Source organism: Rousettus aegyptiacus, unplaced genomic scaffold (genome assembly GCF_014176215.1).
Source record: "Rousettus aegyptiacus isolate mRouAeg1 unplaced genomic scaffold, mRouAeg1.p scaffold_m13_p_2, whole genome shotgun sequence".
Classification (NCBI taxonomy): Eukaryota; Metazoa; Chordata; class Mammalia; order Chiroptera; family Pteropodidae; genus Rousettus; species Rousettus aegyptiacus.
In genome coordinates, this window is record NW_023416295.1 from 4,949,086 (window position 1) to 4,964,386 (window position 15,301).

At 64.3% G+C, this 15,301-nt stretch overlaps 1 protein-coding gene across 3 annotated transcripts; it reads left to right on the forward strand.

Moving 5' to 3' along the window:
• The first annotated feature begins 4,763 nt into the window (after positions 1-4,763).
• On the forward strand, positions 4,764-13,720 carry ECEL1 (endothelin converting enzyme like 1). 3 transcript variants are annotated; one of them, XM_036236785.1, is made up of 18 exons: positions 4,764-5,132; positions 6,343-7,229; positions 7,830-7,898; positions 8,002-8,112; positions 8,188-8,244; positions 8,439-8,563; positions 9,212-9,434; positions 9,933-10,031; positions 10,250-10,324; positions 10,541-10,644; positions 10,928-10,986; positions 11,059-11,110; positions 11,725-11,792; positions 11,986-12,110; positions 12,457-12,522; positions 12,862-12,957; positions 13,159-13,235; positions 13,430-13,720. In XM_036236785.1, exons 2-18 carry the CDS (start codon positions 6,444-6,446, stop codon positions 13,602-13,604), a joined length of 2,367 nt encoding a protein of 788 aa, XP_036092678.1. In that variant the 5' UTR covers positions 4,764-5,132; positions 6,343-6,443; the 3' UTR covers positions 13,605-13,720. The 3 variants fall into 3 exon arrangements, with proteins under 3 accessions (XP_036092678.1, XP_036092677.1, XP_015990098.2); XM_036236784.1 differs by having other exon boundaries at positions 4,767-5,132; positions 8,188-8,280; XM_016134612.2 differs by lacking the exon at positions 4,764-5,132 and having other exon boundaries at positions 8,188-8,280; positions 13,345-13,547.
• The last annotated feature ends 1,581 nt before the right edge of the window (positions 13,721-15,301 follow it).

Consider the following 15,301-nt stretch of genomic DNA (forward strand, 5'->3'; position numbering starts at 1 on the left):
TGAAATTGGGCGACGTTCATTCCTTCTCCGGGCCTCGGTTTCCTCCTGTGTAAATGGGGCCATGACAGGGCCCCTTCACGGGGTGACCGTGAGACTGTGTGGTGATTCGGGAAGAGGGCCGGCACAGAGCATGGCACTGGGCGGTGCCCCACCCGTTACTGCCCGGGTTCCACCCACCCTGCGGGGGGCCCATCCAGGCTGGAGGGGGGGTGCACGCCGTGCAGCAGGCTCCGGACTGCGCCCCAGAGGGAGAGGCCCTTGGGCAGGCTTCCTTGGGTGGGGACCTGCGCAGCCATGGGTACTGCCAGGGGGCTCTGAGAGCTTGACAAGGACCTAAAGGAGGGTGGGAGGGGTGAGGACAAGGCACTCGGCAGAGGGGACAGCTTGAACAAAGGCACAGAGATGAAGGTACCACCTGCTTGAGGAGGAGGGACACTCAGAGGACAGCGAGCCAGGGGCTGGAGAGGGATCTGGGGCCAGACTGAGGAAGTCACAAGGAGGGGTCACAGAGGGTTTGGGGCAGGAATGGGCAGGATGCAGCAGCACCTGGTGGGCAAGGGGACGAGGACCGCTTCCTGCAGTGAGCAGCGGAGGACTAAGGAGGGGAGGAAGAGGAGGAAGCAAGAAGCCCTGATGTACCAAAGGCGGGCGAGGAGAAAAAGTGAACGATTAGCTCGGTTCGGAGGGCAGCGAGCTTCCGGTGCAGGCAGGTACAGGTGGACCTGGGGCCAGAGCGCAGACGTAGGGCATCGTCCTGACCTGGGCACAGCCTGCAGGGGATGGACAGGTGGGGTGGGGACAGTCTCAGAGGGAGGTGAGAGTCAGGATTTGGAGACCAGACTGGTGTGGTCAAGGTAACCAAAGTGTCCCTCGGTTAGGGACAGTGATGCTGAGGACCTCTAGGTGGGCAACGCTGGTGTGGGTCTGCGAGCACAAGGCACTAACCTGCACCTCTGTGGTGGAATCCCACTTACTTTAAAAATAAGGAGATGCTTGCATGGGCCTAAAAAGAAGGAGATGCTCACATGGGCCTACGTGTGCACCCAAGGTGGTCGCAGAGCTTACCCTACCTAGGGGAGGTCTGGAGGGGGTATGTGTGAAGGGGGAGCCTCACGTCTGCCCTGTGCATACCTCGGCAGTCTAAATCTTTTCAAACAGGATTGTATTTATATATTTCTTGTGTGAAATAAAAAAAAAAAAAACTGATCTAGAAATTGGTAGGTGACTCCAGAGGAGTCTGTGTCTACTGGGGACAGAAGGCTGCCATAGGGTAGGAGAGTGAAATTGAGGGGGAGCAAGGGAAGAGAGGAATGGCCCCGTTTGTCATCTGATGGGTCCCAGAGCCAAGGCGAAGTGTGTGCAGACACGAACACCTGGGCAGGTGTGTAGGTGGGGGCTGCTGCGCCTGGCGCAAGGCCTGGCCCTGGCGAACACGTCACACAGGGGGTTCCGCGAGCCGATCCCAGGTGTGCGAGGTAGGTCCGTATCTATCAGATGTGTCCTCTGTGCCAGGCTCTGCGCTACACAGCTGAGTAAGATGCGGGAGGTATAGCGGAGCCCAGGGAGGGCAGGCCTGCAGCCCTCGGAGGCATCGCCAGACCAGACGGAGGCCGATTTCTCAAGAAGGATGAGTGGCAGGTGGCCAACGGAAGACGTGATGGAAGAAGGGCGTTCCAGGCAGCCGGAACAGTAAGTGCCAAGGCCCTGAGGTGCGTGAGGGCCAGCTGAGTTCTCGGAAATGAAACTAGGTCAGAGTGACCAGAAGAAGAGAGAAATAAGGGGTAGGAATACAGAGGGAGAAGAGCTGAGGAAGACGCAGAGGCTGTTGCCTTTGGGCCACGTTAGGTGTGTGAGTTCTATCGCGAGAGGTGAGGAGTGGACATTGGGAGCTGGAGCCCAGTGGGGAGGCTGCGCACCTGTCTGGCCGGACAGGGCATCCCACGGCATTGGGCCCTGGAAGAGGGGCTCAGCTAGGGTCTGCACGGGGAGACTCTTGAGTCTGGCCCAGTGAGGACCAGCATGGCTGGAGCGGAGATGGACCAGGCCAGGGAGCCCTAGGGCTGCCTTTCAGGCCAAGAATCTGAAGCAAGGGGGGCACAGGGTCTGGACCTCCCCAGCCCCTTGCCTGGCCAGGAGCAGACCCCACTGTTCAGGCAGGACTGATAGGCACCCCTTCCCCAGTACTAGTCATAGCAACAGAGCAGAATGAAGGCACTGGCTGGGTGGAGGAGTATGTGGGCCTTCGGAGCCCCCCAGGCCTGATGTGGGGTACCAGATTTCCAATTAGAGCCTGAGTCAGCACCGTGGAGGCTACCTCGTCCTGGCTCCAGCCTTCCCCACCCCCTCGCTGCCACCCCGGCCCCTTGGGAGAGTCATTTCATTATTCAAATTAAAAATCCATTTTGTGCTGTGAATAATAGATGGTGTGAGCCCTGGGGGGCTGGGCAGAGGACAGGAAGCTGGCGGGGGTGCTTCCCAGGGCACAGGAGCTGCCACAGAGCTGTCATGGAGAGGAGTGGGGGCTGGTCGGCAGGATGGAGATGGCAGGTGGCGGGGGGGGGGGGGCGCCTCTCCCAGAGCAGAGGTGGGGCTACGGGTTCAGTGCCTGAGAGGGCTCGAGGTCTGTGGGCTGGATCAGCTGGAGCAGCAGGTGGAGGGGGTGTCAGTCAGCCCCCCCCGACATGTGCAGGCCAGAGGGGCACAGAAACACACCTCGACTCACCTGGACTCCAGGCTGGGTTAGGCCTGGCTTCACCTTGGCAGCCCCTCTTCAGAGCATAGCATTTAGCACCCCACTTGGTGAAAGCTCCACAGGTGGGAGTCACTAGTGTGAGGACTGCTGTCCCCGGGGGGTTGGGGCTGCTCTATACCCCAACCCCAGAACCCAGACCCCAGCAGGGGGAAGCTGGGATCTGGGCCATGCTCAGGGAGGAGGTAGAGGTGAGGGGTTCGGGAGCTGACCTGAATCCCTAATCTCTGTGCTTTGCACCCCCAGGCCTTGTCTCTCGAAGGCAGCTCTGGCCCAAGCTCCTCACCGCTGATACCTCCATCCCCAAAGCTGGGCATATTTTGGCCTCAATCAGGGCACTTGGCTGGGCTTGGCTGGCCGCTACTGTGTCCTGTCATTCTCTTGCTCCTCGAGGGGTCACCTTGGCAATGGGGGAGGGGTGGAAGAGCACTGGAAGCCTCAGAAAGAGAGTGAGAGAGTTCCACTCGCCTCTGCTCAGCTTCCCCGGGGTGGGCAGGCATGTAGGGCCACCAGTACTGAGTGGTCCTGGGCCCAACACTGGGGCGGGGGGTGGGGCTGGCTGCAGGGCTCAGGGCTGGGTTCCGGCTGAAGGCCTCTGGGCTGGGTGTGGAGGATGAGGTGCTGCTCAGAGCAGGCGGGTTGGAGGCAAGGCCTGCAGGCAGGGTGGACACCCAGCCCCTGAAGCCAGAGGTGGATGAACAGAGCAATGGCAGCTGAGTCGGGGACACGCATGGCCAGAAGGAGGTTCAGATGGCTGACTTGGGAGGAAGGAGGGACCGAGCGCCTGGGACCCCCTCCCCCAGCGGCTGAGGCCTGCAGGGTCCCTGGGGAAACACGTTTGCCTTTGCAGTCTTTCTGTCGGAAGAGTCGGCTCCCTGAGACAATATCCATTTTTATATTTCTTGGAAATTTCACGGCATTCATTTCAGGGAAAATAAAAGCTGTCATTGCTGGAGAAATGATACCAATCAGGGCTTGAAAAGGCTGGAAAATTATCCTCCTGGAGACGAAACGTTGAGGGAAAAATGCAGATTAAAAGCACAAAGAGCCACTTTGCCACTGCCCTGCCCTCCCCTCCTCCCTGCGGAACCACCACATTCTACATAATTCCACCTCTCCTCGGTAGAATTAATCGGGCCCAAGAAGAATGAAGGGGCAGAGGAGAACCCTGAAATGGCCGGGGGTGGAGGCAGGGAGAATTCAGAGCAGCGGCTTAGAGATGCACAGGTGGACAGACACAGGACAGGCAGAATGGGGTCAGAGGTGGCCACTCAGGGCCAGGGGCCCAGTGACTCGGCTGATGAGGGGACAGGGAGATGGGTCCTTTGAGTCCTTACCTTGTTGTGGCTTTTATCAGATGGGGCTCCATCTTCAGTGGTCAAATATCGTTTAGGCCAGTGCCGCAGGCTGGAACCAGTGGTCTTGGGAGTGACGGTGCTTTGTGGGGCGCCCTGCTAGTGATGCGAAAAGCGGAAGGGGTGGGCAGGCCAGGGCAGAGAGTGCAGAAACTCCAGAAACAGCAGCATTCATCCAAGAAGCCCCGAGTTCCCTGTGCCCCTCATGGGCCAGGCCCTGTGAGTACTGGGGCACCAGGCGGAAGTGGGCGCTGGGAGCCGAGGGAGGGAGGTCCCACACTCAAAAGCGCGTTGTTGAGGAGGGAGGCAGTGGGTGGATAGATTCTGAGCTGCTGCGCACCTGGCCTGCTCCACCAGTCCGTGTCCCAGGACCGGCAGGAGGGGAGGATGCGGGCTGCCCGGCAGAGCAGGCAGGCTCCCCCTCTCCCTGTCTCCAGCAGGGGGGCCCCTTTCATTACTCTCCCAGTCTTCCTCTCTGGCCGGGAACTTCCTGAGCAGTGGGTGCCAAGGCCGATCAACATTTGGGGTCGGGGTACGGTCTGAGCCAGAGGCTCCCTTCTTGCCGCAGCCTCCAGCCTCCGGGGGCTCTCCCTCCACCAGGGGCTGGGTTATGGTTGCACGGCCAACCAAAACCCCGGACTTCCTCGGGGGCGGGCTGGGATGGGCAGGGGCTAAAGGGGAGGACCAGGAAACCCCCTCATCTAGGTCTGCTGTGCGCGCCGGACGCTGTCAGGCGGGTACCGGCTCCTTCTGCAGCTCTTCGAGGAGTCCTCCCTGGCCGGTGCTCCAGTCCTGTGGTCTCCCCTGCGACGGCCACGCGCCTGCTCATCTCCAGCCTGAGCTCCTTTTCGGCGGGTTGGTGCGCAGCCCCGAGTGGGCCGTGGGATCGGAGGGGACCGGTTCCCGAGACTAGCTGGCGCCCTCACTCTTCCTGGGACACGGCTGGACCTGGCATCCTCAAGCCCGGAGCCGGCGCAAGACCCTTGGGAGCGTGTCCCCGAAGCCGCCGTCTGCCACCGAGCTGACAGGTAGCCGGGATGGAGGCTGGAAGAAGGAGGGGACGCGGGGGACGGGCGGAGGAGGGTGGAGCCGCCGGCGCGCCCCCTCCCTCGGGGCCGGCGGGCGGCGCGGCGCGGCCGCAGAGGAGGCGGCGGGCGCTGGGAGAGAGCGGCCGCCCGCCCCGCTCCGGCTCGGGCTCGGGCTCGACCCGCTCCGCTCCGGCTCGGCCCGGGCGCGCACCTGCCCGGTAAGTGGCACTCGGGTCCCCCACCGCCACGGCCACCATCGCAGCTGCCTCCTCCGCCGCGCCGAGCCTCTCGGCTTTGTCTGCGTCCTCGCAGCTCCGGCTCCGGCTGAGGCTGCGGCTCCCGGGCTCGGCGCTCCCGCTCGGCGAGCTGCGCCGCACGGCGCGGGAGCCGCAGCGCCCAGAGTCGGGGCGCGCGGGGCGCGCGGGGCTGGCTCCCTGTGCGCCAGGGGTGAAACTTCGCCCAAGTTTGGGTTCCAGAGAGAACCTGTTGAAACCGAGAGAAGCCCAGGGCGGGGACAGGGAGGCGGGGGACGGTACCGGCCCGGTTCTTGAGGCCATTGGGGTTTCCCCACCCCCACCCTCGATCCTGGGCTGGACGGCGCGCATTGCTTAGAAAAGGGATTCGCGGTCATTCTACCTATTGAACAGAAGGAGACGGGGCTGGAGGTGGCCCTGCTGACATCCGCGAGGACAAAGTTTGGTTCCTTAGCTGCTTTCTCGAGCGTCTAGTTCCAGTGCAGGGAGCTGAAGGCGGCTTCAGGGTCCGCATAGACGCGCCCCTGACCGCGCCTCCTTCCTCCGGCCTCCGCTTTCCCCCTCCCCCACCTGGCCTTGGCCGTAGCAGGTTGTGCACAAGAAAGGCAGAGGGAAAAGAAACAGCCTCTCATTGCAGGCCCACTACGCGCCAGGCCTCGTGCCGGCGCTCGCTGCCCTCCATCAGGGGCCCCCCGAATCTGCGGGGGGCATAGAAGTGCGAGAAGAGAGCGGACAGGTTAAAGGATGCTTGCGGGAGGCGGCGGCCACTCTGGGCCTTCCCCTTTCCTCATTCTCCCGGTGGCGCAAGGAGGCCAGGACCCAGGCCTGCTCGCTGCTGGGGACGCAGGGTGACCTCCAGCCTCTGGACCTGGGCCTGCATCCCTCCTCGTCGGGCTAGTGGGCCCCGTTGGTCCCCAGCGCCTCCCTGAGCCTACGTGTGCCCTTCCTTCCTGCAGCTGCGGCCCGGGGTGGACATGCGGAGTCCCGCCAGTAGGCCGAGGGCCGGGGGCGTCCTGTAGCCGAATCGCCAAGACTGCGCGGCGGGGCCAGCGGCACCATGGAGGCCCCATATTCGATGACTGCGCACTACGACGAGTTCCAGGAGGTCAAGTACGTGAGCCGGTGCGGCACTGGGGGCGCGCGCGGGGCCTCGCTGCCCCCGGGCTTCCCGCTGGGCGCTGGGCGCGGCGCCGCCGGGGCGCGGGCCGGGCTCCCGCGATGGAACCGGCGCGAGGTATGCCTGCTGTCGGGGCTGGTGTTCGCCGCCGGCCTCTGCGCCATCCTGGCCGCCATGCTGGCGCTCAAGTACCTGGGCCCGGGCGCGGCGGGCGGCGGCACCTGCTCCGAGGGCTGCCCGGAGCGCAAGGCCTTCGCGCGCGCCGCCCGCTTCCTGGCGGCCAACCTGGACGCCAGCATAGACCCGTGCCAGGACTTCTATTCCTTCGCGTGCGGCGGCTGGCTGCGGCGCCATGCCATCCCCGACGACAAGCTCACCTACGGCACCATCGCGGCCATCGGCGAGCAGAACGAGGAGCGCCTGCGGCGCTTACTCGCGCGGCCCGGGGGCGGGCCGGGCGGCGCTGCCCAGCGCAAGGTGCGCGCCTTCTTCCGCTCGTGCCTGGATATGCGCGAGATCGAGAGGCTCGGGCCCAGGCCCATGCTCGAGGTCATCGAGGACTGCGGGGGCTGGGACCTGGGCGGCGGCACAGGTGGCCCGGGGACCGCGGCGCGCTGGGACCTCAACCGGCTGCTGTACAAGGCGCAGGGCGTGTACAGCGCCGCTGCGCTCTTCTCGCTCACCGTGAGCCTGGACGACAGGAACTCTTCGCGCTACGTCATCCGCGTGAGTGTGTGTCCCCCAGCCCCACCCCGCCACCCCTCCCGAGGCCCGGGACCCGGGGCGATGGGCCGCGGCATCCCGGCGGCCGGCGCGGAAGGGGAGGGGAGCGGAGGGGAGGGGAGCCTGCGCGAGCCGAGCGCGGGAGGAGGGCGCAAGTAATTCCCCTCGAGTAATTGCGGTGTTTAGCGGAGCCGCGGGAGCGGCAATTTCCCAGGCCTCTGGCAGGCGGCGTGAGCACAGAGGGAGGCGGTGCCCTGGAGCCGGCGGGGCGGGCGCGGGCCGCAAGGCCGGCGCCGCAGCTCCCGGGGCGGCCCCGCCAGAGCCCCTCGCAGCTGGGGGAAGCGAAGGCTCGCAGGAGGAAGGATTGCGGGGCGGGGAGCGCGCCTGTCGCTCCCAGGCTAGGCCAGTAGGGGTGAGACTTCGACACCCCGACACCCCGCTTCTCCGGATAGAGGGAGGGGCTGGTATCTTCGTGCTCCTGGGGCTGTGACAGTGGATGTCTTGCGTGTCTTTTGGACATTTGAGTGGGAATTCAGTCTGTTTACCTGAATCTGGTGGGTTGACCGCTGACGTCTGACCCCCGAACCCTGTCTCTCTCCCCAGATTGATCAGGATGGGCTCACCCTGCCAGAGAGGACCCTGTACTTAGCTCAGGATGAGGAGAGCGAGAAGGTGTGGGGGCGTGGGGCGGGGGGGGGGGGTGCAGGGAAGGCTCGGGAAGGATGGCCCAGGGCCCAGCGCTGACCCCCACCCTCGTGGTGCCCCCCTGGTGCAGATCCTGGCGGCATACAGGGTGTTCATGGAGCGCCTGCTCAGCCTCCTGGGTGCCGATGCCGTGGAGCAGAAGGCCCAGGAGATCCTGCAGCTGGAGCAGCGTCTGGCAAACGTGAGCCGGGAGCCCGCGGTGGGCTGGGAGGAGGGGCCCGCTGGGCAGGCCTGGGTCAACTCTGATGCACCCTAGATCACAGTGTCAGAGTATGATGACCTCCGGCGAGACGTCAGCTCCATGTACAACAAGGTGACGCTGGGACAGCTACAGAAGATCACCCCTCACGTGAGTGCAGCCTGGCCCTGGTGGCGAAGGTGCTGCACTCTTGGGTCGCCCCGTCCCCAGGACTCCCGTGTCCTCTCCTTGCCTCTCCCTGACTCCTTCTCTGGCTTCTGTGGTCCCTGCCACACCTAGCCTCGCTGTCTTCACCCATGGCCCCACAGCTTCGGTGGAAGTGGCTGCTGGACCAGATCTTCCAGGAGGACTTCTCGGAGGAGGAGGAAGTAGTGCTGCTCGCCACGGACTACATGCAGCAGGTGTCGCAGCTCATCCGCTCCACACCCCACAGGTACAGCTGCCCGTAGCTCACCTGCAGGCCCCTGGCCTGCACCCCAGACCTTGGTCCAGGAGCCACACTGGGGAGGCGGGTGAGGAGCACTGGAGTCAGAGTCCTGATTCCTAGGTTCCGACTGGCTCTCCTAGCTACTCTGTGGGACCCTGAGCAGGGCTGTGAGCTTCCTGAGCTGCAGTTTCCTCGTCTGGGAATAGCGAGGCTCGAGTGGGTCTGGACATCAGAACGAGCAAGTGTGGCCACAGCTCTCCCCAGGGGTACTTTGGGAAAAGCCTCCCTGGTCTCTGCCCATCTTGGGGAAGAGCAGAGGCCTCTCAGGCAGCTCTGAGGCAGACAGTCACCAGAAGTGCCCACTGCCCCACCCCCTAGCAAATCAGAAAATGATGCTATCTCGTGACCCGTTGGCATCAGGCGCTCTGTTCAGTGGCCGGGTGCGTCTGGCTGTGTGTGGACTCAGCCCTGTTGCCTGGGTAGGGCTCAGGACACTGTAGGCTCTGCCTCCGTGTGCCTGGAATGACCCTCACTCCTGTAGGGTGCTGGGGCCAACTCCAGGCTTGGGGGCATGGGGCGGGGCAGGGCGGCACTTTGGGGTGGCCTACCCACGCGAGTCCGTCTGGACGCCCGGCTGCTTCACCTGGTCCTCAGGATCCTGCACAACTACCTGGTGTGGCGTGTGGTGGTGGTCCTGAGCGAGCACCTGTCCCCGCCATTTCGAGAGGCGCTGCACGAGCTGGCACGTGAGATGGAAGGCAGCGAGAAGCCACAGGAGCTGGCCCGCGTGTGCCTGGGCCACGCCAACCGCCACTTTGGCATGGCGCTCGGCGCTCTCTTTGTACACGAGCACTTCTCGGCTACCAGCAAGGCCAAGGTCAGGCTTCCCTGGGCTTGGGGGCGGGGTGGGGGTGCGGGTGCTGAGCTAGGCACGGAGTCCTTGCAGGGCCTTGTTCCAAGTATGGGGAGCCCAACACCTCCCCCTGCAGCCAGGGGCAGTAGGCTCAGCTTAGGGTGCCACCCTCTCTGAGGCTCCGGGCCACCTTCCCCAGGAAGCCCACTCGTCTGTCACCCCAGGAGCCCTCCCCGCCAAGCTCCTGCACATCCTCTCTGCCGCGCTCGGTAGGCATGGCCTTAGGAAGGTCTGGAACTGGTGCTGGGGCTGTCTGCTCCTTTCTAGACCATGAGCTTTTTGTCAGAGGTGCAGGACCTGGGTCCCCACTCCCAAGGTCTCCCCTTGGTGCTCAGCACTAAGCCCTGCGCTTAGAAAGTGGCGCTGAATGATTAGGGGGCCCCCTCATGCCAGGCCCTGGCGGGGAGCGCAGAGCCGAGGCCTCCCGGGTTGGTCCTTGAGCCCAGACCCGCTGCCCCGTAGGTGCAGCAGCTGGTGGGAGACATCAAGTATATCCTGGGCCAGCGCCTGGAGGAGCTGGACTGGATGGATGCAGAGACCAAGGCGGCTGCTCGGGCCAAGGTGAAGTAGGGCCCTCTGCCCCTTCGTGAAATGCCTACTGTGTGCCAGGTGCTGGGACAACAAAAGAGGCAAAGATGCCTCTTGTGGAATTGGCATCACCTGGCCTGCCCTCCCCGATCCTTGAACCCCGCCCCTAGGCTGGAGCTAGAACTTCCTCCCTTGGTCGGTGGGGGCTGCCTCTGGAGGCCCTGGTCCACTCTCTGCCCTCTCAATCACAGCTCCAGTACATGATGGTGATGGTGGGCTACCCAGACTTCCTGCTCAAACCCGAGGCCGTGGACAAGGAGTATGAGGTGGGCCTGACCCCTGGCCTGTTCCTGCCCGGCCTGACCAGCTGGGCTTCTCCTGGCCTCTGGCCTAGGCCCCGAGGGAACCCTCCACCACTACGGAGAAGGAGCCACAGCCCTCAGCTGATGGACCTCGGGAGGGCGGGTGGCCTGCATGACGCTGGTCTGGCCTTGCCCCTGGCCTGCGCTGAGTCCTCCCCCCACTTCCCCACCCCCGTGCAGTTTGAGGTCCACGAGAAGACCTACTTCAAGAACATCCTAAACAGCATCCGTTTCAGCATCCAGCTGTCCGTCAAGAAGATCCGGCAGGAGGTGGACAAGTCCACGTGGGTGTTGGGCCCGGAGCTGGGGGGGCAGGGGGAGCAAGGGAGGATCATGCGCAGAGGGCGCCTTACCAGCGCTGGACTGCCTCATGCCATGCTGGCGCAGGGGGTACAGGGCCTGCTCAGGTTACGGGTGGGGGCCGTCAGGACTGCGGCTCAGCCTGGGGGAGGCACAGGACATGGCTGTAGGGTGGGCCACCAGAGCAGCCTTCGAGAAGGAGGCTAGGGGGTTGGGGTTTGGGGAGGGAGTGTGGGTTCCCCAGGTGACCCCAGCCTCTCTCCACAGGTGGCTGCTGCCCCCACAGGCGCTTAATGCCTACTATCTACCCAACAAGAACCAGATGGGTAAGGGGCCCGTCCTGGCAGGGGCTGGGCCAGCGGCGGGCGAGGCTCCTGCTAACCAAACCCTCCCTGCAGTGTTTCCTGCTGGGATCCTGCAGCCCACGCTATATGACCCTGACTTTCCGCAGTGAGTACACAACCCGCAGGGTGGGCGGTGGCTGCTCAGAGCGCCCCTAATTCAGGCTGGACCCTGGAGCTGTGCCACCTGCAGGCCCTGGGTCCCGCTAGACCCACTTCGTCTTTGGTTATTTAGGATAGTGTGTGGGATTTATTTTATTTTATTTTATATTTTATTTTATTTTATATTTTATTTTATTTTATTTTATTTTATTTTATTTTATTTTATTTTATTTTATTTTATATTTTATTTTTTAAATGTCTTGCATCCCCCCCGTCTGGTTCGAGGTTTCATTAGGTGTTTCCGAAGTGCAGCGACCCTGGTGATGAGGGAAAAGGCCAAACCCCATGGAGGGTGCCTCAGTTTCCCTCCTGTCCCCTCCAACCCTGTTTCCTGCCCCCGCCCCAGCTCTGTTAGATTTTATTTCCTAAAGAGCAGTTGCACAGGGATCATCGGCCCACGAGGAAGCTGAGGCAGGAGAGCCCCGGGAGCGTGGAGACCCCGCTGCAGCCTCCCCGGGTCCCCTCCTCGCCTGGCAGGGGCCTCCTGGGGCCGAGGCAGCAGCGCGGGGCACTGGGCTCTCAGAGGGCTCGTGGCGCCTGACGCTGCTGCTGCGGGCCCAGGTCTCTGAACTACGGGGGCATTGGCACCATCATCGGGCACGAGCTGACCCATGGCTACGACGACTGGGGTGAGGCCTGAGGGGCAGGCGGCTTGGGGTGGCCGGGGGGGGGGCGGGTGCGGAGAGCAGGCAGTGGGGGTGGGGCGGTGATTGAGGCCCCACAGGGCTCCTCTGTCCTCATCGTCTAGTCGAGGGGTGGAGGGACCCGGTTCCCCTGCCCAGGCTCTGGGGATGAGGGACGGTCACAGCCCACTGTCCCCAGGGGGCCAGTACGACCGCTCGGGGAACGTGCTGCACTGGTGGACAGAGGCCTCCTACAGCCGCTTCCTGCGCAAGGCGGAGTGCATCGTGCACCTCTACGACAACTTCACTGTCTACAACCAGCGGGTGAGACGCCCTGGCCCCTCAGTCCTGAGGCCCAGACAGGCACGGACCAAGAGCATGCTCACCCCCATGCACACGCACACGTATGTGCCCAGACAAACCCCCTGCCAGGGCCCTGCCACGCGCCCAGGGTGTGCATACACTCACACGGGCCCACGAACGAGTTCGCGCAGACTCACGAGGGCCACAGGGCACAAAGGCACTTGAGTCCCACCCAAGCCATTTGGGAAAGGGCCGAGGAGGGCAGCGGTAGGGGTCAGGGGCCCAAGGTGGCAAGTCCTGAGGGAGGTCCGAGGCTCCATACAGACCACCCCCCTCCAAAATAAAAAAACTTCTTGCCTCCCGACAGGTAAACGGGAAGCACACGCTTGGTGAGAACATCGCGGATATGGGCGGCCTCAAGCTGGCCTACTATGTGAGCTGCCCCTGCCGGCGGGGGGTGGGGGTGGGGGGGAAGGGTGGGGCTGATGGGAACGCAACTAGAGACGGAGGCACCCCCCCCCTCACCCCCAGCCTGGTCTAGGGGAAGCAGCCCGAGCCAGGCACGGGACCCACCGGAACAGGGGGCACTCCCGGGCCCTGCATTTGGGAGAGGGCGTAGGGCCGCCTGGAGGGGGCGGCACCCGCCTGGGCTTCCCCTTCCCAAGAGGGGGCATAGTTCGGAGAGGCGGGGAGCTGGGGGCTCAGGGTGGCGGGCGTGGTCAGCGCCAGGCCGCCCCACTGCGGGCACTGCAGCTGCACCCTCCGCACCCAGGCCTATCAGAAGTGGGTGCGGGAGCATGGCCCGGAGCACCCGCTGCACCGGCTCAAGTACACACACAACCAGCTCTTCTTCATCGCCTTTGCCCAGGTGGGCCAGCGAGGGCCGGCGGGGGTCGGTGAGGGCCAGTGGGGGGCCAGCTGGGGGCAGCGGCCCTGTGGGCTCTGAGGGGAGAGGGCGTAGGGCCTCCCGTGCTGGGGGTCGTGTGTGGGGGGGTCTCGCAGGGCTCGGGCAGTAGACGCCTGGCCTCATCTCCCACTCCCCTCCCCCGCACCCCCACCCCGGGCCCAGAACTGGTGCATCAAGCGGCGGTCGCAGTCCATCTACCTGCAGGTGCTGACTGACAAGCACGCACCTGAGCACTACAGGTATGCCCACCTGCCTGCGCCGGCCCCGCTCTCTCCTCGTGTCTGGGTGGGGAGGGACAGCTGGGTGGCGGTGGGACCCACACTGTGTGGGTCTCCGCTCCCACTCCAGGGTGCTGGGCAGCGTGTCCCAGTTCGAGGAGTTTGGCCGGGCTTTCCATTGCCCCAAAGACTCACCCATGAACCCTGCCCACAAGTGCTCTGTGTGGTGAGCCTGGCCACTCGCCCGCCTGCCTGAACGCCCCCACCGCCCTGCACGAATCGCTGCCCGCCAGCCGCCGGGCAGGCACGGACCGGCTCTGGCCCTCTGCGGGTGTCGCCCACCTTCCCAGCCCCTCCGGGACCCGGCCCCCATGCTGGCCTTCATTTTAAGGGGGGCCAGAGCAGGGATGAGGTTGGTCTCCAGGACGGCAGCGGGGAGAGGTGCCGGGCCGCCCGCCCCTTGCGCCAGGCCGGACTGTCCAGGCCCCACCTTCGCTGTGTTCTTGCTGCTGTATCTGATCAATAAAGCTGCTGTACTGTCATGTTGGTGGGCTGTAGGGACCTCTCTGGGAGGAGGGACAGGTGGGCTGGAGGGACCCCTCTGGGGAGAAGCTCAGGCCCTTAGCACCACTAGGACTCCAGAGACGTCCTTGTCCCCCCTCCCCGGCCCGGTGGCCTTGGGGCTGCCGATGTCTTGTCTCCCAGGCTCCTCTGTCTTTTCTACCATCCTCCCACTTTTCTCTTCCCCTCAAGTCCCAATGAGGCTCCCGCCCAGCTCTGGGGATGCCCCAGACGAGCCTCGTGAGAGCCAGAATGCCCGGCCCAGTGACCTGCGCTTGTGTGATGCGGGGCGCACTTCCTCTGAGTCCGGAGCAGCGCCTCACCGTCCCTCCCAGGACGAGTCCTGCAGGGTTTCTCAGCCAGTCATCGATCCCAGGTCTTGGGGAGCCCTGGCTCACACTTACAGAGGGGTGGGGGCCGGCCCTGGCCCCGTGCCATGGAGGGGGCCCCTCCAACCTGGAGCGGGAGGGGAGGAGAAAGTGCAGCCTGTCGTGGGCATGGACATGGCCGGGAGCTGGAGGACAGTTCGAGGGGGCAGCCCCGCTGGGGCGTCCCAGGAGGCTGCTAAGGGGTCAGCCGCTCCCCGCACACTTCCTGTGCGCCTGTCCCCATCTCCTGCTGAAGTGGGGATTTCCTTGGCGGCCCACTTCCTGTCATCGTGCAGAGAACGTTTGTCCCCTTCGAGCCTGGAGTGAGGTTTAAAAAGTCCCTGGCAGGTGAGCTGCGGGCGACTCGGGGGTGAGAGGTAGGAAGTGCACCTGCCATGGCCGATTGGGCAGAGCAGAGCAGAGCGGAGTTGGGAGGGCTCCCCAGGAAGAGGCAGCACCCCACGGGAGGGCCCAAGTTCCCCAAGGGGCAAGGCCTCTTCCTCAGGGAAGACTGCAGAGGCCACAGAGCGCTGCTCAGAGCCGTCTCTCCAGGGTGAAGGTCGGGCCTGCAGGGGTCAGGGGCACGTGGAGGTGCTGATGCAGATCTGCCTTGGTTTCCCCTAGAGACCCCTTTCCCCTGGGCTGGGCGCACACATGTCACTGTCCTTGGGCAGCTGGGGCAGATGAACGGTCCTGTCTCTGCCTCAACCAGCCACCTGCCTTAGTGGGGCCTGGTGTCTGGGACCCCTGTACCCCATGCCCCACCCCAACCCTCTGGCCTGGGATCCTGGCTAGAACTGGAATCCCCAGGCCCAGTCCGCTTGCCCCAAATCTGGGCTCTCCAAGTTCCCCAGATCCACTCGAGACCCATCCCTCCCATCTCTCTGCAGGCTTAGGGGAGGCCTCAGGGCCAGGGGTCTGCGTAGTTAGCCTCCAGGGGCCTTACGAGGTCACTTCCGGGGTACTGCAGGAAGTGTGGCAAAGCCTAGATTCTGTCTTCTGCTCGTGCCCAGCTGAGGGGCCCACGGGGAAGGGGCATGTGCAGGAAGGAGGGCCTGGGGCCCGGGGAGAGGACGCTAGGTTCCTGGCCTGGAGGCTGGGCTGGAGCCAGAGCCCAGGATGTCCCAGGAGCCTCAGCCACCGGCATGCCCATCATCC